This window comes from Tamandua tetradactyla, chromosome 1, assembly GCF_023851605.1.
Source record: "Tamandua tetradactyla isolate mTamTet1 chromosome 1, mTamTet1.pri, whole genome shotgun sequence".
Taxonomy (NCBI): domain Eukaryota; kingdom Metazoa; phylum Chordata; class Mammalia; order Pilosa; family Myrmecophagidae; genus Tamandua; species Tamandua tetradactyla.
Genome location: NC_135327.1, coordinates 93,959,332 through 93,984,452, shown reverse-complemented (window position 1 = coordinate 93,984,452; position 25,121 = coordinate 93,959,332). Strand labels below are relative to the sequence as shown.

General features: G+C 42.7%; 1 protein-coding gene across 7 annotated transcripts in view; it reads right to left on the bottom strand.

Moving 5' to 3' along the window:
- The window catches only part of CPVL (carboxypeptidase vitellogenic like), a 111,128-nt gene that overhangs the window by 67,213 nt on the left and 18,794 nt on the right, over positions 1-25,121 (bottom strand). For 6 of the 7 annotated variants that reach the window (XM_077162919.1, XM_077162924.1, XM_077162909.1 and 3 more), the window contains 4 exons: positions 18,938-19,056; positions 3,708-3,822; positions 2,693-2,751; positions 1,257-1,336 (listed from right to left, as the gene is read on the bottom strand). In XM_077162919.1, the coding sequence (XP_077019034.1) occupies positions 1,257-1,336; positions 2,693-2,751; positions 3,708-3,822; positions 18,938-19,056 (373 nt within the window). Of the gene's footprint in view, positions 1-1,256; positions 1,337-2,692; positions 2,752-3,707; positions 3,823-10,008; positions 10,114-18,937; positions 19,057-25,121 lie in introns of those variants that run through there. The other variant, XM_077162949.1, reaches the window with a different exon arrangement.

The window sequence follows — 25,121 nt, the reverse complement described above, 5'->3', positions numbered from 1 at the left end:
GGTTGTGGGGGGGGCTCTCAGAGGATCTAGTTAATCTGCTGCAGGGATCCATTGTACCCAGAGGCAGAGACACCAGGTCCAGACCCTAGGCACCCCCCACCCCTGGGATTGAAGGAGGTGTTAAAATAATGGGGCATGTGGAAAATGAAAGTGTAGAAGGCAACAGCCATATTCTTCTCTAGGGCAGCAGAAGAGAGAGAGGTCTATGGGAGAAAGACTGGGAAGTTTCTCTTTCCTCTCTCCATCTACCCCAGGGAGAAAGGAGGGTATAAACAGAGCACTTTTGTCATCAGAGATCGAAAAGCCCTGACTCCTATTAGATCCATTTTCACCTTTCAGATTTAGTTGGCTTTGCTCACCCAGTGTTAGGAGAAGGAGTGGTTTCTTTTGTTGGGGGGTATGAGGAGGAGACCGAGGTACCAGTTAACTCTTTCTGGCCACTAGGGTTCCTTTCAATAGTTATTATAATGCGTGAACCTAGTGATCCAAAATAACTCAGGACATGGTCTCTTTTTACATACTGGAAAAATCTGACCAAATAAGAAAGGGCACTTTTTTTTTAACATACTAAAAATACCTCTAACAAAACATGAGCAAGGAAAAGAAGAAATTACATGTATATTGCTTGATCAGGCTTTATTTCACTTCTTTTTTTGAGCAAAAGAATAATTTTGTAAAATGAAGAAAACAGAAGAGACTAGCTAAAAAGCTGACTTCAGTCTGGGAACGTCATGAAGGAGAAGCAAGAGAGAGAGAGTGAAACGTTGCCTCTGAAGGACCACAAAAAGAGGAAACCTGGGAAAGAAAAGAAACAAACAAAATTCTGAAAAGATGTTGTCTCCTGGCAAAATGCAAAGTTAAACATAATGTTGGGAAGTAAGCAGAAACCTGCCAGGCATCCGGGCGAAGGGTTTGAAAATAATCTCAAGCTGAAACATTCTGCTCTGATTCCATTTTTTTCTTAAAGGGATGTCTTTACAAATTTAAAATTATGCCTTAAAGTTTCAGCTCTTCATGTAACTCTGCCTACCAGCCTCTTTCACAAGGTAATCAATAATAGCATAATAAAATGGAAAATAGGCAAGTATGTGTGTGTGTGTACATGCGTGTGAATTCCGTCTGTAGAACTATCCTTAACTCTTCGGGAATTGGATTATATGGATCAATACATCATAATTCTACTACTGGAAGAATTTTTCTATTAAAATCGAACGTTTGTTCTGAAGAAGGCAAATCAGAGAGCCAGAGCATTTTACCTGTATAAACTTTCTGCCACTTCTTCTTGGTTAACTGCATATCCATGTTTATTTTCAGTAAAACTGAAGCCTGTGCCAACCTGATGGTGGAAAAAACAAGGAGGTATGAACACAGAGAGACGTGTATCCCGGGGCCCTTCAGACTGGCCCACACTGAAAGGAAGTGAACCCTATTCCAAAGGCCAAGCCTCTGAACCAGAGTTTTGTTGTTGTTGTTTGCACCCCATGTGCATTTACCGATCTTCAAGGGAAGGTGTCGTGCCTCACTTATTTTCCCCTCCCCAACTCAGAGCCCACATAGAATATCAGCTCAAATCTCTGCTGTGGGGTCAGTGGCCAAGCTGCCCTGATTCCCCAGTGGGGGTCCTGTGAGAGGCTGACCTAAGGAGAGAGAATTCACCTTTCCTAGCTCCTGCTACAGAATCAAAAGGCTCAAAGTTTTCTCCTCTTTGAAACCTGGACGGTACATCGTCCTGTCCTGCCAAGAAGGAACTCTCTAGACTAAAGATAAAGACAAAGTTGTATATAGTTGTTTTTTCTTTTCTTTATTTCTGAGAAACATGGCCATGAAGCCCTTTCATCTTCAGTAGTTAAGGGGTTTTCAAGTAAAATAAGATTGGTTTTAAACTAATAGTTTCTATGAACCTAGATGTTCAGACAACTGACTTGTAAATCAAAAGGAAAAGAAGCTGCTCACTGTTTGTGTCAATAATCCACCTCAGTGCATAACCAACCACATGTAAAGATTTTTTCTCCTTATAATTTTCCAAATACCCAAGCAAACAGGACAATTAATTCAACGTTGATTCAAATAGGCAGTAAAAGACTATGAAAGAGAATGGTTGGCAAACATGGGGGAAATAAAAATGTTGTCCCCACCTCCCATTATTTGTTTTTTTTTTTTCTTTAAACCATGTGGGAATATTTTATGGCCCCTAAATAACTGGGGCCAAAAAAATATTCCAAATTCACCAAAGATAACCCAAAAATGACTCTCCTATTCTGCTGCTTATTGGAACCAGTTTCAGAAGAACTTCCCAAAGAGAATTCTTCTTTTTTGCTCCAAGATGAGGCATTTTGGTCTCCATGATAAGTGAAGGAGAACAGAGTTTTACACCTAAAACTCCATTCGAAAGATTAGGTGTTCGGACACTGGATGCTAACCTGCAATAGGGGGAATGCCGATCATCAGTGGAAAGAATTTAGTGCCTTATCTTAAATGGTATAAATTTGTGAAAGGAACATTTTATGAAATTGAATATAAGCTAAGGAGATACACCAGTACGTAAAATCCCCAAATTCAGATATGTTGTTACATGTTAGCAGAAAAACCAAGTATCAGAAAGGTTTTCATTCCATAGATTAAATTATGCTTTAAAAAGAAAAAAGGCAAGTGAAACCAACATTGACGTTTCGTAGGGTCATTGCATACTCACTGGATTATCGATGTAAAGCACAGAAAATGTAGTGGTCCAAGAAAAGTCTTTCATGCGCACTGTGAAAACAGAGGAGAGGTCTGAGACTTTGTCATTAGTAAAACAGCCCACCTGAGGCCCAGCTCCAGCCAGGAAAGCAACACATCAACCAGTCCCTGTCATGCCAATGAACTCGTGTTGTCCCCAAATACTGCTTCGTACTCTCACAGTGGGGAACAGGAATCAGCACCTTTACTCTCACCCAACCCAGAGAATTCCAACATCTCTGCTGAAGCCTGGGGACAAAACCCAGGGCAGGTGGTTCCTGGGGAGTTCCACCAGCCAGCACAGCCCGTCCGTCCAGGCCGGAAATTCACTCTTAACATCCAGTCTTCTCGCCTCCTCTTCCTCCCATTCAAAGCTGAAGAGAACAACTTCTTCAATGAAATTGGATTTAAGCTTCTTTTTTTCTTGGCATATAGGCTTTTGTACTGAGTAACACACCAATTCACACTCCAAATTTTGACCCAGGAAAAGTACAAAAATGAGATGGAGGAAGTAAACCTGGGTTACAGCCAGAGGTGGCTCTTTCTCCATTGCTTTGTTCACCCCAGCCCCTGCCAGAGTCTCTGGGTTCCAAGATATCAGATCACTTATATGACTGAACCATAAAGTGTCCAGTTCTTGTGAGTAATTATGGATATAATTCCGCCCATTAGTCCCACCCAAGAGAGCTCTCCCAAATAGTAATAAATACCAACTGCTTTTGTAAGATGAGAGTCCCTGAGTCTGCAGCAGACTGCTAGAAAAGAACGGGAAAACTTTCACCCAAATTTCAAGGAATAAAGCAACACAGGACACTCACCCTGGTGGATCCTCCTTCTTTAGAGACATTGCTAGAAAGTTATGATTTTATAATCTGGACCTGTTAAGCTATTCCTAGTGGTTCGGGGTTTACTCTAAATTATTTCTGGAGCAGATACAAGATTCAGATGAAGAATTCTCCATAGGAGAATGAAGCCCAAGCAATGCTTACCAGTCATGTTTTCTGTGACATAATAAGGCCCATTTTCCAAAAAGAGTCCAGACATCGATGAACTTCCCGGCCCTCCCTGTAGCCAGAGAACTACTGGGGCATTCATTGGCTGTACCTAGAGAGATCAGAAAAGCCAGTGATCACCCACTGGGGCTGCTGAATACACCCTAGTAAGCTTCCCCAAGTCTCTGTCTTTTGAAGCCTTGTCATATCCCACATCTTCCCATACCCCAAGGACCACTCTCCACTTTGAGCAAAGTGGCACTCATGTGTTCTTCGGTCACACTGCCATAAATCTATTGTCATTTTGAATTATTGCTTGCCTTATATCCTGGTGTCTATTTTGTTGTGAGTTGCCCTTTTCTAGCCAAGAGACAGAAAACCCTTTGAATGTAGAAGCTTTGTTTCTGTATGTCCCCAGATGTCTAACATTATGACCTGGCGCATGGTTGTAATTTTTTAGCTCTTTAAACTTTGGAGGCGACTCTTCCAGCTGACCTACATATTCCTAACAGAGGCACAACAAAGGACCCATTCTCTTCAGTGACAGCCTTCCTCCCTCTGTGGAGAGCGCGAATCCTCCTTCTGATTTGATTCACTCAGAAGGTGTTCACAGGGACAACAGAGACGTCATTCCTCACAGAGGAAGCAGAGGAGTAGAGGGCAGGCCTGGTGGCATTTAGCCGCTGCAAACAACAGCCACGAAACCTCACAAAGATACAGGCCGATGGAGGAGACGTGGGAGACAGAAATAAGAAAGGGTCCTCGGCAGGAGCAGGATGCTGAAAACTGGCTTCTGGCAGTAGTGTCCATACTGTCACCCTCACTGGCAGAGGGTTTTTAAATTCTTTCATTCAACAAATAATGATTGAGCGCCCAGCGTAAGCCAGGCACCATGCCAGGGGCTAGGTACATTAGTAGAACAGTGAGTGAAAAAGAAAACTTGTCCTCTCATTTTCATGGGTAGTAGAAACAATAAATAAGCAAACAAATAATTAAATGTGGTGATAAAAGGAGTGTGAAAGATTAAAGGAGCATGAAAAGAAAATTTAAAAATGATGGTAAAGGAACTGAGCGCTGGGAAGGAGAGGGACTAATCTTGGACAGGTGATGAGGGAAATCCTCAGTGAGCTGAGATCTATGGGTTCAGTAGGAGTCAGCTCCGAGCCATGAGAAGAGGCAGGGAATGATGCTGAAGGCGGGGGGAACCTCGGGGTGTGATGGTTACTTCCATGGGCCTACATGGGCAGGTCACGGTGTCTGGTTGTTTTGTCTAGCACTGGCCTGCTTGTGACTGTGAAGGTATTAGGTAGGTGAGATTTGCATCTATAATCAATTAGGGGCCAGAACTGAGGGTTTCCGAGGTCAGAAGAATTTCTGTCTCAACTTCAGCTTTGATGCTTGCTGGAATTTTCAGCGAGCCAGCTTCCCCTGGGGAATTTAGACTAAAGGCTTTATCAACTTTCCAACTTGCAGGCTGCCCCATGGAGTTTGGAATTGCCAGCCCCCCAGTTGTGTGAGCCAATTCTTTACAATAAATCCTCTATATATACATATATACAGACATCTACACATCCCCCTTTGGCTCTGGAGAACCCTGACTAAGCCTGACCAGGCCTCTACAGACTGTAAAGAGCAGTGAGTAAGGGGACTGCATGGCTTTAGAGCGAATGCCCTATTGCAAGCTGAAAGAAGCTCTCCTTGGCTCCACTAGACTAATAGGAGGATCATGAACCCTCATTTGATGTCATGGCTCATTTGCTGTCCAGTCAGCCAGGCTCAGCAAATAAGGATCGTATCGCTTCAGTCAGACTGAAATCCTGCCCCTCTTACTCAGTGCAGTCATACAGAGGTACCGAGACAAAGAAGCGTTTAATTGGAAGGCCTAAGTTTAGCTCCATCTAGCTGGATGACTTGAGAAGGGTGGAAGGCAAGGCTAATTCAATATGAGGAATGGGGAATTGGGGATGCCACAGCCAAGAATCTGGAAGAAGATCTGACCGTGCAGGGTCCTAACCATGAGGACAGAGAGAACAGAGAGATTTCACGTCCCCAGTGACTAAAAGCCTGACATAGAGTCCTTCAGCAACTTTGGAAAGGGACTGGAGGGCTTGATGACAAAAGGGCTATGCCATGCACAACCTCAAGCTGGAGAAGGGATACCCAGGCCCACTCTCAAACATTAAGGCATTCAATGAGATAATATCTGTCAAATCCAAGGAATAATGCCTCCTATATGATAAAAGCCCAATAAATGTAAATTATTATTATAATTAAGGAAATAGGTAGAAATGGAACAAGCTCAGAGTTAACTGGGAACTCAGATCAGTAGGACTACAGCTCCAAGAGTCAGGAAAACAGATAATTAGGTGGGGAGGGGGGTAGAGAGTTAGAAGGACTCTTGTCCCAGACTGCTTGGTTTCAAATCTTTACTACCTGCCAGCTGTGTGCCTTTGGACACACTACCTAAGATCTCTGAGCCTCAGTTTTCCCACCTGTAAAACGGAGATTAATAGCAGTATCTATTTCACATAGCTATTGGGCAGGTTAAAGGAATGAATTTTCATAAAGCCTACATAGTAGCATATAGTATGTGATCTACAAATGTGAGCTCTTGCTGTGCTGGATAAATACTAGAAATTTATAATTGCCTTCAGTTTAAAGATTCTATAAATGAGAGAAGAGGAAGAGGCAGGAGTTTGGTGCTTTTTTCCTTTGTTCCTTTGGCCCACGTCTGCCCTGATCAGTTTTTCCCTGGTGAGTCCTCCCACTTCAAGAGTTATAAATGCCCATGAAAAAGTCAAGAGAACCAGGGTCTTGTCTTATAGGCTGAGGCAGGAAGAACTGAAAACAAAGACAGCCTTTCCAAGCTGCTGTGGGTAGTGGAGTGAGCCCTGGAACTGACACAGAGAAAGGTCCTGGTTTTGCACAGCCACATGGCCGTTTTCCCAACCTGTCAACTGGAGGTGGTACCCGCCTCACAGGGTTGTCTGAAGGTTCTGATGGGATGCTGTACATGAAATGATATTATAAACTCTGATATGCTGTATCAACACAACTAGATCTGCCCCAACCTATCCAGACGAAACTGTATGCGTTTTGTTGGAGTAGGTGATTTTTTAAAAATTTCCTTTCGGATCCTCTTGCCTGCTATCTTTGAGTATCACTTACCAGGACTACTTCCCATTTATATTCACTTGTGGAAGGAGCAAAGATACATATATTAGAGATCGGGAAAAATTGGAATCTAGATGGAAGTAGTTCCTGCCCTTCCCAGAGTCTCTGGGACTGTGAGATGCTGTGTGTTCACTGATTGTTATGGACATTCAGGCTGGCCCCTGTCCTTCCTAGTGTGCCCGTGGGCCCCGGAGGCCAGGGCGACAGTGACCCAGTGGTTCTAAATCCTGGCTGTGCATTAAACTAACTAGAAGATCGCCAATCTCCTTTCACTCTCGATGAGTTTGCTTATTCCAGACATTCCACATAGGTGGAATCATATAGTATTTGTCCTTTCGTGTCTGTCCCATTTCACTCGACATAACACACCTTTCAAGGTTCATTCAGCTGTTGCGTACATAAGAATTTCTACCTCTTTAATAGCTGAATAATAATCCATTGTGAAAAAGTCTTGGTGATGGATGGTGGTGATAGCACAACGTTGTGAACATAATTGTCACTGAATTATACACTTTTAACAATGGTTAAAATGGGAAATTCTGTGCTATATATATATGTGACCACATGTTTAAAAAATGGTAACTTAGAGGGCTTTTAAAAAATACTACTGCCTAGACCCCATCTCCAGAAGTTTCAGTTCATTGGTCTGGGGTGGGGCAGGCATCTGTGTGTTTTAAAAGCTCCCACGCGATGCTCTTGTGCAGCCGGGGCTAAGAATGTGCCCTCTCGGGCGCCTCTGGTCCCCACACTGACTCCCCATTGCCTTCCATGTCCCTTCCTGTGACCTGGCACCACAGTCGGGGCGTCCTGACGCTCAGAAAAGAGCCTGTCCTGAAAGGTCGCACTACAAAGTCACGTCAAACGCCTCTGTGCCAAGCGTCTTTATCAGGCAACTTCGCAGCACAGGATGCTGCATTCTTGGAATGTTTAACTAATACGAGATCTGCCCACACCTCCTACTTCAGCTGACCTTGCTCCTCAAATTTACTTTCTGAAAGAGGTAAATGAGCCTTGACAACCCTTGAAGAGGCCTGTTTTTGAAGAAAACCCCATGCATACATCTCACTGCTTTAGTGAGCATATCAACCTGTGAACTAATTCCACCCTTATCTGGAATGAAAGACAAAAAGCCAAATGCTGGAAAATAAAGGCTAACCTGCTTAATGCTAAAAATTCAAGAGTACTATCACAGCATTCTGACTTTTGTTACATAACATTTATACTTGAACTCATCGTGTGCTAATTCTTACAGTGATATATTTAGCTCTCAGTTGTGAAAGAGCTGCCCTTTTCCTACTACCCTCCACTTAGGAAAGAATAAAAGTGAATGAAGACATCCTAAAGAAAGCTACACTGCAAAACTTAGCATCAAAGGAATTAAGAGATATAGGCTTTAATTCATTTACAGTGTTACAAAATTCAGAACTGGAATTAGCACATTTAGTTTTGCCAAAATTTAGAAACTTTTCCTTTTTCCTTTTTACATCACCCAAAACTACTTATTCTTAACTAATATTTTAAAATGGGAGTATAAAAAGTCCCCCTTCCCCACCAATCTTATTCCCCAGAGATGGTCATACATTTTACTCCTCCAGATTTTTTCTCTATCACACACACATGTACGCACAAATATACATACCTACTTAAAAAAAAAACAGGATCAGGCTATTCATAAGGTTTTATGGTTGCTGTATTCACTTAACATGTTGTTGACAGCTCTTCATATGAGTACCTATCATTTGACTGAATAGTATTCCACTCTTAATTTATGACACTGTGTTAACTCATTTAACATGTAATACTGACAACTCACAGGGCCTTGTTCTAGGGAGAGGGAAGCAGAGAAGATCCCACTCATGGACAGGGGAGAGTTTTAATGGTTAAGAGCATCAATTCTGGAGCCAGCCCTCCAAGGTTTGAGTTCCAACTCTACTACTTTCCAACTGTGATGTTGGGCAAGTTATTTATCTGCTCTGGGTCTCAGAGGCTTCTGCTCTGAAATGAAGATAGTATGTCCATTGCATATGCCTGTTGCATCAACTTAAAGAGTTAACATATGCAAAGCACAGAACAGTGCCCAATACTTCTAAGTGTGTTCTGATTATTTTTTCTGATGGGGTGAGGAGACAGTCAATAAAAAAAGTAATTAAGTAAATGGGGTGACATGACCGAGTACTATATAGGCATTTGAGATTGAGTGTGCAAAGAAGACCTCTGTGATTTGTCACCTTTGGACTAAGACAAGTAATCCCCACTGATGAAGCAAATATATTTAATTGAAAAGAGAAGACAATTTCTATTAATGACTCAGAGGTCAGAGTAGCAGAGCGAGAACCGATGATCACAAAGAAGGAACGTAGGAATCCTAAATATTTAGGTGAGACATCTCTCTAGTGTAGCAGATTGGGGACAGGCAGGTCCCATAACCCTGAGCCCTTCTGCTCCTGAGCAAAACACAAAGGCTTCAACTCAGAAACCTTTCAGTTCTTCTGGTGACCCCTGGTGGCCGACTTGTGAACTTGGATGCTCCTTCCTCAGGGTCTGTTCCAGAAAGGACAGCCCAGAAGGAGGCAGGTTATCTATAGAATCGCTACAGAATTTCTCATTTTAGTGCATTCCATTACTTATTCACAATGGTGGTGAAAAAAAACCCTACCCTTTGACTAACTAGAGGGTCATCCAAAATAATGGGAACCCATTTATTTGGTTGAATGCACACAGTTTCTTCCTTTGTCTCTGCTTCTGAGTGAGTAAAGAAGATTCACCAGAGGAGACGCTACATGAGAAAGTGGCAGGAAACTAAACTAGTGCTACACCCCTCCCTTCTGCTCTATTGCCCCCATGTGGGAGCTCCTGGATAGTGTCCCTTTATGCTTTGAGGCTTTCTGTTCACCCCCAACCCCGTCAAACCATACCCACCCCCTGGTCCATCCCCTCCAGGACCTCCCCGGCAGCACGCGGCGGAGGTGAACTTTTACCCAGACTTTACGTATGCCATTGAAGCAGTTAAGTTAATACGCGGAGGGGAGTGAGAGACTTGCCAATTCCAATAGTCTCAAGTACCCGGGCGGTATTTTAAAAGAAGACTTTTTAGAGTCACTGTAATTGTGAGAACCTCAGGCACCTCAATATGTGCGAGGACAGTGCTCTGGACTAAGAAATAGCTCAGAGCAGATGGCCATTCCCCAATGCTCAGGGCTAGGTACAGACGGTCGCGTCTCATTCTCCGTGGTCGTGATGTTCTATAAGTCACAGTGAACACCGAACTCGCGAATACTGAGCCACTGCTCCAAGGGGAAATGCAGGGTTAGATTCCTATCAGCCTCTGGTCACAATATTTCTGTCAAGCAATCAATGCATAACCTTGTTGTAAGTGTGGTTCTGTTTAAAGACACCTTATTTAATTCATATCGTCAATTCATTAACGTTGAGCTCACAGTCAACATTCCTATACGTCACGCTGAACAAAGCTCATCTAACACATGTATTTTCCATGCACGGCACATCACAGCCTACTTGGGCTTAGAAACACTAGACAGCACTGCCACACGACACGTGAGGGCCATCTTCAACAGCAAAATCACCACCCAAAGCACAAAAATGTGAAAAGCGTGGCATTAAATGCATTGTGATAAGAACACGTATTTACACTATGAAGTCAGAGAGCCACCTTGTTCAACCTGAGAATGTGTCAGACAACTTGAATTTTTTGCTTCTCTGCTTGTCTGCTAATGATCGCAAAAGTGCCATGAGTACTGGTTTGGGAGGTTACAAATATATTTTAGTGAATAGTTGGGTTCACAACTGGGGGCTCTGCCATCCATGAGGAACATCAGCCATTCCTCCTCCACCCCCGTAAGGAAGGACAGGCAGCAACTCAACTACTAGTAGACCCGAATCTGGGGGATCAAGCAATGGTAGCACTTAAAATAATTCAATTAGTAAATTAATTAAGACTGTTCATGCTTCAATATGCATAGGCTGATCATTTGCGTGGTTTAAGTAAGGCGTTCTATCTTAATTGCAGTCTTTAGTAGCCTCAAGTCACTGTCCCTAAATTCCCCCAAAGCATGTTGGAATGGCCTCCCATTTTGCCACATAGAACTCAGTTCAGCTAATACTTCAGCTGCTGCACTAACGGTGTTAATCAAGGCAGAGCATTTTATTTAAAGTAATTTTGCGACTAGAATTGATAAATAGGTACATAACATTTTAATCCTATGTACTCTCTCCCAATACATACAAACAATTATCTGGACACATTCTGTGCTTTTAAAAGGAATTCTACTGGCAGCTAATGGTGCTGACCCTCCCTTAATCATTTACTACGATTGCTGCCTCGCACCATCATATGGAAAATTAGCTTTTTCAGATCTTTTTCTGTTTGAGGACCTTTTTTAAGTGCCCCTAAGCTGCTCCTCACTTACTGGTCTCACTAATTTGTACCAGCTTATGCCCACTAGAATCTGCACTCTCTCCCCTTTTAACCTTTACTTGGCTCTCATTACTGCACGAAGTAGTTTTGACTTCTCTGTGCCTTCTGCCAGAAAGCTGTGCGTTAAAAGGAAAGGCGGGGTGGGGGCAGGGGATGGAGGGGGCAGGAGCTGAGAGGGTGGGAGGTCTGATTTTTCCTTATCCATGCAAAGAACAAACTGGCTGAAAAAGCTACTTTCTTCTCCATGTGAATTTTTCATTTCCCAAATATAAGCAGGCACACACAGAGGTCTGTAGAATTTGAAAGTACCTATGGATGGCGTGATCTATAGCATTATTTTTAGTTACTTTCTTTTTGCTTGCTTCATCTACTCTCTAGTCTTCCATATCCCTGACACCATAGTCCATAGCAAAGCGATAGTTAAAGGGAACATCCAAAGAAGACAACTGTCAAAGATATTCAAATATTTGCAGCATTGGTTGTGGTGGCTTTCTAGCCCCATATTGTAAGAAAAATGTCCAGTCTATACTTCCTTCTCTAGCAAATGACCCTCCATCTTCCTATAATTATGGCCCATTAGCAGTGCTTTTCCTACATGACCGACCCAGCATCCTCAGTGTAGCTAAGGGGCCCAAGGAGAACACCTGATCCAAACTGGGTCAATCACGCTCTACCACTTAGGAAAAGCACTAGTTAGTCTCCTTATTGTGTGGTCCAAGGACAGACCAACAGAAACTGGGGTTGGCTATCTTTTGCTAAATGCAGAAGAAACAAAGCATGTTAATCTTCCAAGGGAGAAGAATGAAGGACAGATCATTATTCCTACATTCTGGAAGAGAATGAAGTTGAGACAGAAAGGCTGGTTGCTCTGGTTCCAGGAGCCTTTCCAGTTCCTGGTTCCTTAGGCCAGACCGTAGTTTTGGCCCTGGTGCCTCCCAGCAAGAGAGAAGGATTTAGAAGGGGTGGGTTAGATAAGTTAGGGTCCCTTCAGGAGACTAAAACTACACACAAATTTGGATAGAGAAATTTTAATATAGGTAAGTATTAATTACAACAGGGAAAAACAGATGTAAACAGAACTAAAAAATAACACCATGGGTTGTGAAAGAGCCCACTCATGAATGGATAAACTTAGAAGGGGCCTGATTCCCTCCCCAAGTTTTGGCTCAAACTTTGTTGGAAAAAGGGTGGTTGCAGTCCACTGGAATAGCTAAGAAGTTCAGTGGGTTGCCTAACTTCCTGCCCAGAGGGTTCCGTCTCTGGGCAGGAAGTAAAACCTTTTTAGGGAGTAAGTGGGCTCTGACTATGAGATGGACATGCAGAAGGAATCAGGATGTTGGAAGCTCACTTGCCTGAAGGGTGGCACCCAACCTGATGTGCACAGTGCCTATGTCAGGAGAGGACTGTGGAAAACCACCCTACTGGGTATAGATGGCTACGTCTGGTGGGTGGGTACCCAGAGGGAATAGGGCTTGGGCAGCTGAAGCTGGTATGCAGAGGGAGTCAGAGTCAAAAGTACTGGCAGGGCTGTCCAAGGCCTGGGGTGCACACTTTGCATGTTGAGAGTGCTGTGCAAATGACCAGGCCTGGTGAAAGTGCGCAGAGAGAGTTGGTCTGGCAGGAGCCTTCATGCTGGCTGGGTGGTACAGGCCTGGAATGTGTGGCATTTACGTTTGGAGGGCCACAGCAAGGTGGCCACCAGGAGCATAAGTCTTCTGAGTGTTGGCATGGTCTAGGTATGTAGTTAAGGCGCAGTGCCACTGATGTCCTAAAACATGTCCTGTTGATGCAGCAGGGGCAAGAATAGCCAAATGCAGTACACTGGAAGCAGGAGCAGAGGCAGACTTCCTCCTGCAATGTCCTGCAGCACCCTCTACCGACAAAGCTTAATAACATGCTCCCTGCATTGGGAAAATGCTTCAAGCTCCATTATCTCAGAGAAGAGAAGAGGGTGAAACGGGAACTGGAAGGCAATTGGCACAGTGGTTCAGTACTCCTGAGGCTCACATCACCCAAGTTAGGGAATATTTGCTCAAGATAGTACAGCAAAAGCCAAAACGTATGTGGCAAGAGGCTGTACTAGTTATCTAACTGTGCATCCAAAACTTAAAACAGCAGTATATCATCTCTTACGCTTTCTATGAGTCAGGAGTTTGGGAATGTCTTGGCTGGACAGTTTTGGCTCGAGGTCTCTCACAAGGTTGGTGTCAAGGTATCAGCTGGGGCTGCAGTCATCTGAAGGCTTGAGTGGGGCTAAAAATATCTGCACCCAAAGCGATTCATACACATAACAAATTGATGCTGGCTGGAGGCTGGAGGCTTCACTTACTCTCCATATTGGCTTCTCCACACCACTGCTTGTAATCTTCCCAACATGACATCTGGCTTCCCCCAGAGCGAATGACCCAGGTATCCTGACATCTCTTTTCCCAAATAAAGTCCACTGACTAGCTGCATTGAAACCACTGGTGGAGCTTGTTGGAAATTTCCAGATCCTCTGAATCACAATCTCTGCTGGGAGGGGACAGACACTGACCTTGTCAATCTATCATATATTTTAAGCTCCCATGTATTTCCAAGGAGCAAAAGCCAAATTTGGGAACTACTGTCTTACCACATTGACTCCCAGAAGAGGGAGTGTACCTGGTACCTTGTGGAGGCTTGTGGGTGGCTTTTGGGTATCCTTTGGGACGTGCTCTCTTCCTAGAAAGATTTGCCTTCTGCTTTAGACCAGGGGCATCAAAGCAGTACCTTGTCCTTTCATTGCATTGTTTCCTTAAGAGTCAAGAGTACTGTGTTGACCTAATCTCATGCTTCTGGACTTTCCTGGGTATCTGATTATGCAGAGGCAGCACTTGCACCACCCTGAGAGGGAGCACTTTCCTAAATGTGTCCCCTAGGTGCCTCACTTACCTTGTCCCATCCCCTTACTGACTCTTCAATATGACACTGACATGACTCAGTCATCAAACATATTCAGATTCCAGAAGTCGTAGCCATTCCCCTCACCCAGAGGACCAAGATGGGGCCCTAGCAAAGGGCTGAGAACCAACTAAACTTGTCTCACGATATTTGAGACAAGATTATTTGACTATTTGGCTAATGTTTCAAAAAATTACCTAGGTTCTTATACCTACAAGGCAAAGTCAAATACTGGATATCTTTTCCTAATGAGAGGGATGTTAATTCTAAAAATAATCATCATCCATATTCCTTTTTATTTTCTTAAATGCGAAAAATCCCATTTCACATGGTGGTTTCCTAATCCAATTACGATCAATCTAAATTCTTGGCTGTCTTTCGGGTCCTTCCAATTTGGCATTTTCCCTTATTTTTTGTCATCTTTAATTTCCTAAATTGCGACTGGCTTAGTTCTGTACCGTATTTAGCAGTAGCAACTGCCCTTACTCTGTGTCAGGCACTACTCTTAGGGCTTTCCAGACACTGTCTCATTAGTCTCAAAGCCCCCTGTCAGGTAGATATTTTGATCCCCATTTTAAAATGAGGAAACCAATGGAGAGGCTAAGAAATGTGCTCAAAGCCACATTTTGTCTAAGTAGAGCTATGATTTTGATCCAAGCCTGACTAACTCAAGAGGCTATTCTTTTAATCACTATACTCAGTTGCCTTCCATAACTAGTTTTTCCCAGTATCTGACACATGGTGATCAAGATACAAGATTTTTAAATCAGAGACCTAGATTTAAATCCCAGTTCTGCCAATTCTTGTTGAGTAACTTCAGGCTAGTTATTTAATCTCTATAATCATCATTTTTGTTCTTCTGTAAAATGAGGATAGTAATTCCTTCCTCATGGGGTTATTGTAAGGATTAAATAAGAAAATGCAGGGTTTAGCACATAGTCAGTGTTTAATAAACAATAACTATTACCATTGTTACAGCTTTATTGGCTTCATTATACTTTCCATCCCATGCAAAACGCCTATTCATTTCTCTTGCAGATTGCATCCCCACTGCACACCAATTCCAAGTTCTGGAATCCATTATGTACTGATTTGTACACAATAATAGGAGAGTCTCACAGAAATAACAGGAAAACAAAACTAATTTGAGAAGCAGCATTCTCCCCCAAATACTCAGAGGATATTACAACTGTGGCATCCTTCCTGGCACTCCTATTTTCTCTGCCTTCAGTTTTTTAAAGGGATCATTTCTCTCCTGATGACAATGTCAGCCGCCTCCCTGTGACAGGCAACAAACCAATATTCCTGCCAGATGAAAAGGACTCTCTCCCATTTCCATGACTGCTGCTTCTCCTTTTCACATCCTTTATCTCCTTCATCCAAGCTGGCCCCGTTCCATAATTTACAGCCGATGGCCGCAGCAGGAGTGGTTGCTTTGGGGCCTCAGATACCTGGCTCTGTGTGCAGGCTTCCGTGAGGAGGTCTCGAAACAATCTATTCTGGCTGCCACGTGGCGACACCGTCTTTGGGTACCACCTTTTCATCTCTGCCTTCCTCTCCCCTGCAGCCTAGTCCATCATTTCCAATCGAGCACTTCCCACCTAAACACCTCCTCTCCTGTTGTGGTAGCCTCATGGTCATGTCTACTGGGGTGGTCCTAGAATGTGATTACAGCTTCACAACTAGCCCCAAAGCGCATCACCTGGTCAGGAGACACACAGCTAAGTTTTCATTTAATTCAGGGAAAAACCCAACTGCCCAGCCATGGTTTGGTACAGGGCTTTCAGACATTAGCCTGGCAACTGGGAGCGGCACACGCCTAACCCATTTCCCTGAAGAGCTCAACAGTCCAGCACATCACTTACATTCTCAACAAAACTGTTCATCTGCTCCAAGACAAACTGAAGAAGCAAAAGGAGGGGGGAAATGGGGTTTTGTTTTGTTTCTGTCTGATCACTTCCCTGTGATAGATAACTTCCTGTTTTTATAAATCCTGGTCATCCACTGAAGAAGATTCACTACCCAGCAGTCAACACGGATGCACCAGTATCACAAACAGTTAAGAAAGCAGAAAAGGAAGGAAGGAATCCGGCTTCTCGGGGCTGGGGAGGGGAAGCGGGCAGAGAGAGGGAGGAAGAGACCAGGGCAGTGGGGGCTGAGCTGTGACTGAGCTTAAAGGAAAAGCAGAGGCAGGATTAAGAAAGCTGACCCCATGGACTTCACTTGCCTCTTAGCACCCCCATTCCAGCCCTTCTCCCAGTTGGGTGCACAGCACCATATCTCCATTTTGATTCAGCTGCTCCAGGCATCTGGAAAGAGGAGTGTTGGCCACTTTGGGCCAGGCCCCCACCTTTCTCTAGGGTGGCCTACATGGTAATTCTGTAGTTTGCTGACCTCTCCAAACTCGAGGAATCAGAATATCTGGGGAAGGTCACAGATCATTCCTACGTGCAATAAATGTGAGAATCAGAGAGAAAACACAGTGAGAATCACGTTTTTCATGTGATTTTCAACTCTTCCAGCATCATTTTGTTCAAAGCGCAAGCAGCCCAGGCTGTTGGTAGGCAGAAAAATGGCCCCCCTAAAGATGGCTACAACCTAGTTTCCGAACCTATGAATATTGAACTTACATGGGAAAAGGAAAGTAGGGTTGCAGATGGGTTGAGGTTGCCAATCAGCTGAATTTAAAATTGGGAGAGGATACTGATTATCCAGGTGGGCCTAATGTAAACACAAGGGTCCTTAAGAGTGGAAAAGAGAGGGAGGAGTGTCAGAAACAGAAGGAGATGTGACCCTGGGGTCAGTTGGAGTGATATAGTTAAGAAGGACTCCACCCAGATTGCAGGCTTTGAAGATGGAGGAAGGGCTCCAAGCCAAGGAGTGTAGGTAGCCTCTAGAAAGTGGAAAAGTCAAATAAATGGATTCTCCCCTAGAACTTCCCAGAAAGAAGACAGCCCTGCCAGCACTATGAATTTAGCCCAGGGAACTACACATCAGACTTTTGACCTCCAGAGCTATAAAACAATCAATTTGTGTTGTATTAAGCTACTGCATTTGGGGTGATTTGTTCCAGCAGCAACATGAAACTAATACAAAGTGGTTAATGATAAATGTCTGTATTCAATGATATTGATTGTTGTGATATATGAAAGACATGCACATATGGTACGGTTTCTGAAAGGCATGAAGTTTAAGACGCTTCCGAGAACACAAGGAAAATTTCCAGTGCTTAGAAGCAGGTCGTGTTTTTAGGCCTAATTTATATCAAGTCCTTAAATTTGTTGTATTGGATTTTTTCCTGTTTGCTTCTGAAGATCCACTCTCTACTCTTTTCTGCCCTATTCTGCACCTGGGAAGCAGACCCCTGTGGACCAAACCAACAGCCTCCCCCACCCCTGGCTGCTAGTGGGGCTTAACCGGGGAGACACTGGTAGGAGACAGCAGCGCCCTCACTATCAGGTGCTGGCCCTACATCTACAGGACCTCGAGACTGACCGTCTCCTTACATTTTGCACTGTGGGCATCCCACTTGCCTTGCCCTGTCACACAAAGGAAGAAGACACTCTCTAGGGTTCAGGAAAGGCTTCCCAAAGATAGCAACAGCCTGAAGACTGCTATGAGCTGAACTAAAATGTATCTGGACTTTCTCACCATTTCTCATATGTTTTCCCAACAGTCTTTGCTTTGGGCTAAGTTATGTTAGAATCCGTGGTTGGAAAAGCAGAAGTAAAAATGAGAGCTCAAGAAAATACAACCCAGCAATACCAATAGAAGCAATTTAATTTGAAAACAACCACGGATTAAGCAATTTACCCAGTCATTATTTATGCAACGCGGCTATGTGCAAATCACATGCAAATATAAATACCATTCTCCATGGGTATAGCTTTCTCATTGTTTTCTCTGGCTTCCAAAGCAAATCCAATTTGGAAAGTATAAATAGAAGACTACTCAGGGGTGAGATAAAAGTTGATTATGCATTTCAGCACCTCCACCAATATCCCAATGGCAACCATGAGCTAAAAGTGACTTGTCCATGTAGAAGAACTATGCGACCACCAAGTAAACCCAACATGATTGGTAAAGTAAAAATTAAGTTTCTCTGTGTTTATGTGGATTGGAGAAAACAAGTGACTCCTCCAAGAAGCTGTTTTAAACTACCTATTTTTCCCCAGAAACTTATAGACTTATGTCCCTTCTCTTCTGAGGTTTTATAGAACTGTTAATGCTCAATAAATAACAACAAATGCATGATGAGTGAATATAAAAGTAATTATTGACACAGCAACACAAAATCAACATACTAAATTTGGGCTGCATTTCCTTATAACTATAGAAATCTTCCTGTTCTTCATTCTCCTTCTCTTCCATACCCCTTAACTCTACTCCAAGTAATTTTCTAATGCAATTTTATTGAGCCGAAGTATTTTTAAAACAACCACAAAAAGATAGGAGGAAGACTGTGCCAGAAAGTAGTTGTAGTGTTAACATTCTAAATAAGGTGGCAAGGAACCCAGGCCCACCCTCAGGCAAACCTTTGTTTGTGTGTACATACAGAAACATGATGCAGCACCAGCACTTATTTTTAGAAAAGAAAAAAATCTAAAAGATCTTTTTTAATTCATGTAGTTTATGGCTGAGCTACACAGCCAGCTCCAGAGGGACAATGTCCTGTTTGGTGCTGTGACAGTCCTACCTGAGCTGGAAAGAACCAGAAGAATAGGTTGCTGTTGTAAGTCTTATTCACGGTGAGGTAACCGGAATAACTCTTCAGAGTCGATCCTGGGAATGGACTGACCAAACCCAATTCTTGCCCTAGTGGGGAAAAGATGACCCAAGGATTAGAGTAGTAATACTGCTTTAGCTATCTCAGTCTCTTAGACTCTCCAGGAGCCAAATTTGGAACAGAATAATCAGAAAGGCTATAAGAGGGTTGGCATAAATGTACTCTAGGCAGCAAATCCCTGCCCAGCCTGGGGATGGCAGGTCTTCAACATTGCAATCTAGCCAAGGACAAATGAATTCTATAACCTCTCTTTCTTTGGTCCCAAATATATTTTATGGGCTGTCATAAGATTTAGTTTTTGTTTTTGTTTTTTTTTTTTGCATGGGCAGGCACTGGGAATCGAACCTGGGTTTCTGGCTTGGCAGGCGAGAAGTCCGCCTGCTGAGCTACCGTGGCCTGCCCTGTAATAAGATTTTAAGAAAAGAAAGAATATCACCTATCAGCTCCATTCTAAAAGGTAAACTGAGGCATTCATAATCAGCCACGTGGTTGAGAGCAGGGCTTAAGCTCACTTGACCCCAAAAGAGTGGATTGCAAGAGAAACAACATACCAAAGCAGCTCTCGGCCCCGAAGGGACCTCCGTTCTCCAGACTCTTGTTTTTCTAGAAAGCAAAAGGCCTGTGTACTCCCATTAAGGGGAATGGACTGGGGCATTTGGGCGGGGGAGGGGCTGTGGTTGGCGGGCTAGGTAGGCCGTGAGATTGGGGGTGACTCCTAGTTGTTCTGCATGGGGAGCCACACAGGACAACAAGGCACTTGTAGAGATCAGGGGCTCCGGCTTCCTTATGGTATCAAAGGGACAAAGGGTTGGGGACAGGGAGAGGGAAAGAAGGAATGCTCGGATGCTGAGATGTAAATAATGCTAACAGGAGCTAACACATAGATGGCCACTGTACCAAATGCTGTACATCATGAGGTGGACATAATGATTATCCACCATATAGATGAGAAAACCTAAGCTCAAGCTCAAAGAGCTTAGGTAACAGATGCTGCATCTATTTTTTTTTTTACATGGGCAGGCATCAGGAATCGAACCCGGGTCTCCAGCATGGCAGGCAAGAACTCTGCCACTGAGCCACTGTGGCCCACCTACGATGTCACATCTCAACTAGAGTTACCGAGAAGTTGTAGGTGGCAGGGAGTGGGGAGAGGAGGTGGTGATTAGGAAGGAAGTAGAGAGGGAACGGAAAATAGGCAGCAGGGTATGGTGGGGGAGAAGGGGAAATCTTGGTGTGGGAGAAGAGTTCTTCAGTGATCACCAAACTAGTGTTCCCAACAAAAGCTAATCCTTCAAGAAAAGCTGTTTAGGTCTGAGACATAAAAAGTTGGAGACCAGTTAGCAGAGAGGAGTCGGTAAGAAGCTTACTCTCAAAACCAGCTCCCTTGCACGTGCCTCCGAGGTGAAGGGCCTGCAGTGGCCTGCTGGGTTTGGAGTCCTCCCTGGGCTCCCTTGCAAGGTGCATCATTTCTCTAAACCTCAGGATCTTATGGCTACTGACTCCCCCACCCCGCTCCAGCAACCCTGGGCTCTCCCGTGAGGATCAAATGGGAAGCTGCCTTGGACCCCTGAGCCAGACCTGGACACAAAACAGGGGATCAGTGAGTGGGAGCCACAACAGTCACTAGCCCGTGGCCACCCCAGCTGAGGTCTAGGGGACTTTGTCATTTCGTGGCCCAGGGAGGGTGGTTGATCCAACCTCTTTGGCTCTTCCTGTTCACTTCCCAGCCAGAAAAAAGCAAAGGGGATAAAAAAGACAGGAGATGTCTAAGAGAAAGAGAGTTGTCCTGGTGGAAGTGCTGAGGCCAGCCTGCCCATGCCACTCTCCTGTCCCTCGGCCGACATCTCTTTCTTCTCCCCGCACTCTGCCTCCACTCTCAATAAGCCCAAGGAAAGATCACCTTCCAGGGTTAAGCAGTGTTGAAGGTGCTTTTGAAATATCTTTTAGAAAAAGCATTAACTTAAAATCAAACAGGATTCCAAAAAAGGGATGAAGAGAAGTCAAGACTGAGGGGTTAGAAAGGAGTGAGGCTCAGATCACAGACCAGTAAATGAGCAAGAAAGGGATACGAGAGAGAAGGCAGAGAAAAATGAGAAAGGTCAAAGTATAATGAGTAAAAGAGAAAATATATAATAGAAAGGAGCTAGAGGGAATGGAATATAGGAAAAGAGTGACTGAATCAATCTATTTCTCAGAGACCAGTGCAGCACTGTCTCTGCTGGTCTGCTCTGCTCTCAAAATGACTCGTATGTCCACCATCCCTCCCTCCCTGCGGATACCAAAGTTGTTTTTCTGCTGTCTTGTACTTACTTGGATGCATTTCCTATATCCCTTCTAGATCAGGAACTATTGGAGAGTAAGGAATGTGTCTTATTTATATCTGCATTCCCTCAGGACATAGCATGCTGATTTACACACTTAAGATAGTCAACAAATACTTGTTGAATGAATGGATGGATGAGTGGATGGATGGATTGATAGATGAATGGATGGGCGGATGGACAAATATGCCACTGACTATGCACGAAGACTAGTTTATTTCTACAAAAACCTCCTGAGGAAGGCAGACCTTACTGATATCTTCAGGAATTCAGAGGAACTTTACTCTGGCCCATAAAAGTATTTCACCTTGTTTCCATTTTTAATTTTCCTTCAACTAAATCACAGTAAAGTAATTAAAAGTTCAACTAAAATGATTTCTTGTATTTTCAAAAGCTCTGTTCATCCTTCCAGAGTCTAATAATGGAAGGTGGAAAACAAACTCCCAAGATGTAGGCTTTTTCTTCCTGAAATCATGACTCACAATACAAGTGTACAAAAGTTAAAGAGGGAAAAGCTTTTCTTGGAAGTGATTTCACTTCCTCCTTGTTATTTACTCCTGTTACCAGTGTTTGTGACATGAATTTGGGAATGTGATCAAAGAAGGGCTTGAACCAGCTAATCAAGGTGCATTTCAGATTCACAAACACTCAGTGTTGACACAACCATTAGGACCTAATAGCAAAATATTTTTTAAAGTTTGTGAAAATTAAAATGCTCATAAACATGCTAAAATTTGCCTCATGCATTCATTTTATTTCAGAGAGTAAGGATTTATTATAGCTGCAGAGAAAGTAAACATGTAATTACAATTACATAAAACCAAGCCAGCTAATTGGGGATTAAAAAAAATTACCCTTGTCTTTTTGGGAACTACTGTATGTTTTGAAAATGCTCCATTGCAATATTGAGGCTCACACTCCTAAGGTTTCGACAGACCTGATAAACAAAAGGGATTTGGGGGAGTAAGCTGACCATCTGTCCAGTGCTTCCTGAACTTTGAGTCAAGCGGTTGAATAAAATTATCCTTAATTATGTTGTCAGAGCCACATTTGAATACTCAGATGAGCCAGATATGGGATCAGCCACTTAAAATTCTGCTCAAAGATTCTGACTGGGTAACATTACTTTAGAAAGTGGCATTGCATTAGATTTATTACTTTAAATACTGTCCTTCATCAGATGATGATAAATCAGGCATGGCACAGAAAGATGCATGGCACAGAAAGATGGAAGATAAAATTTATCTCCCTTGGTAAATTTTCTTTGCTACTGCTAATGCCCATAACTGTGAAATGCTCATTGGCAAGAAAAGCAGGCATGGCCCATCTCTCAGGTGGATTTCCCTGTGTTCTTTTCATGTGGTCCTGCTCCATGCATGCTGTGCACATGTCATGCCCACGTTCACTGAATCCCTTTGCTTAGGCGTTTCTGTTATTTGGTGTGCACTCACCCTTCTCTATTTAAATCTTATCCAGCATTCTTGTTCCTAGAGCTCATCACAATGATTCATACCTCGGACTCTAGAGTCACACAGATTCAGGTTTTGTTTCCAGCTCTGCTACTGACTAGCTCTACAGCCTTAGAAAAGATACTTAATTTCTCTGGGCCTCAGTTCTCCCATCTGTAAAATGGGGACAAAACATATCAATTTATTCAATAGGGTTGCTGTGAGGACACAGCAAACTAATGTATGCAAAGGGCTCAGTTTTAATGCATGATACATAGGGCTCAAATTTAAATTCTACACATGTTTATTGAGTACCTGCCATTTAGAGATGCTGTGCTAGGTACTGGGATATAAAATTACTAAATGTTAGCTATTTATTATTTTCACTACTGCTCTACTGGTATATTGCCATTTTCTCCCTTGACTCTGCCAACCAGTAAGGATAACTTCTTTGTCAAAATTTCCAATGGACCTACATCAAAATATAATATCTAATGCACTGCCTGTATTATTCCTTGGTTATTTCATGTGCATGCAACTGGTCACTCCAGAAGAGCACAAACTTTTTAAAGAAAGGAAAAATAACTTCAAATGAAAGCAATCCAAGTGTCCATCAACTGATGAATGGATAAACAAAATGTGGCATATACATACAGTGGAATATTATTGAGCGCAAATAGTATCGAAGTTCTGATACATGTGACAACATGGATGACCCCCGAAGACATCATTTTGCATGAAATAAGCCCGACACAAAAGGGCAAATATTGTATGATCTCACTGATACAAAATAATTATAATAAGCCAACTCATAGAGTCAGAATCCAGAGTACATGTCACCAGGGGTGGGGTGGGGTGAGGGAATGGGAGTTAATGCTTCAATTGTACAGAGTTTTTCTATTTGAGACGACGGAAAAGTTTTGGTAACGGATGGTGGTGATGGTAGCAAAGCGTTGTGAACATAATGAATTATACATTTGAATGTGGTTTAAAAAGGGAAATTTTAAGCTGTTTATATGTTACTTGAATAAAATTTTTTTATAAATAGGACTGTATTATATAAACGGTAAACTCTAATGTAAAGAACAGACTATAGTTAATATTCTTTCATGAATTATAACAAATGTAGTACATTAAGGTGTGAATAATAGGGTGGCATATGGGAATCCTATGTTTTACGTGTGATTTTCCTGTAAGCCCATAACTTTTCTAATAAGAAAAGAAGGAAGGAAGGGAGGGAGGGAGGGAGGGAGGGAGGAAGAATAACCTGGTGGAAAATTAATTTTTTAACTTTTTTATTGTATAGTATAACATATATACAAAGCAAAGAAATAAAAAAGCAATAGTTTTCAAAGCACTCTTCAGAAAGTGGTTACAGGACAACTACCAGGGTTTGTCATGGGCTACCATACAGTCCTCTCGGTTTTTCCTTCTAGCTGCTCCAGAATTTAGGAGGCTAGAGGGTTTAAATACTTTTTTATCATCACCATCAACTTTTTTTCCCTTCTTTTTGTGTGAACAATAACATATATGCAAAAAAAGCTATAAATTTCAAGGCACAGCACCACAATTAGTTGTAGAACATATTTCAGACTTTGACATAGGTTACAATTTCACAATTTTTGACTTTTACTTCTAGCTGCTCTAAAATACTGGAGACTAAAAGAGATACCAATTTAATGATTCAGCATTCATGTTCATTTGTTAAATCCTATCTTCTCCGTATAATTCCACCATCACCTTTGATTCTTCCATACCTCTCTTTAGAGTTGTTTGAGCTATGACAATTTCAAATTTTTTATATATTTTTTGAAGGATCTGTCATTAATATGGGGTAGGGAGATGGGAAAATTAACTCTTTCCTCTAAAAAACAATTGCACATTATAGCATGTAAATGGCAGAGCAGAAGTCAGAAGCTCTGGGCCTTAAACCTCTCTCTGCTGATATTACCTTCAACACCCCTGGGTAAGTTATATCGTTTGTTGATGTCTCAATGTCCTCATCTGTGGATTGGTAGGATTTGGTTTCATTAATCATTTAACTCCTTCTAAGCTCTGGACTAAATGGTTTGCTTTTATTTATTGTTAATTGACAGAATCTATGTCATCAGTATCTGGTTAATAAGGAGGCTGAAATGAGTGCCTATGATCTGATTTGATTGGCTTGTATTAATAATTTTTCACCTCTTCATACACATCTCAGTGACATCAGTCTATATCCTTGGGCAACCATATTTTCATGTTTTTTCTACACCAAGTAAAAGTGAGTCCTTTTTAAAATATACTGACTCCACGATCAAAATATTTCACCTTTCATCAGAAAAG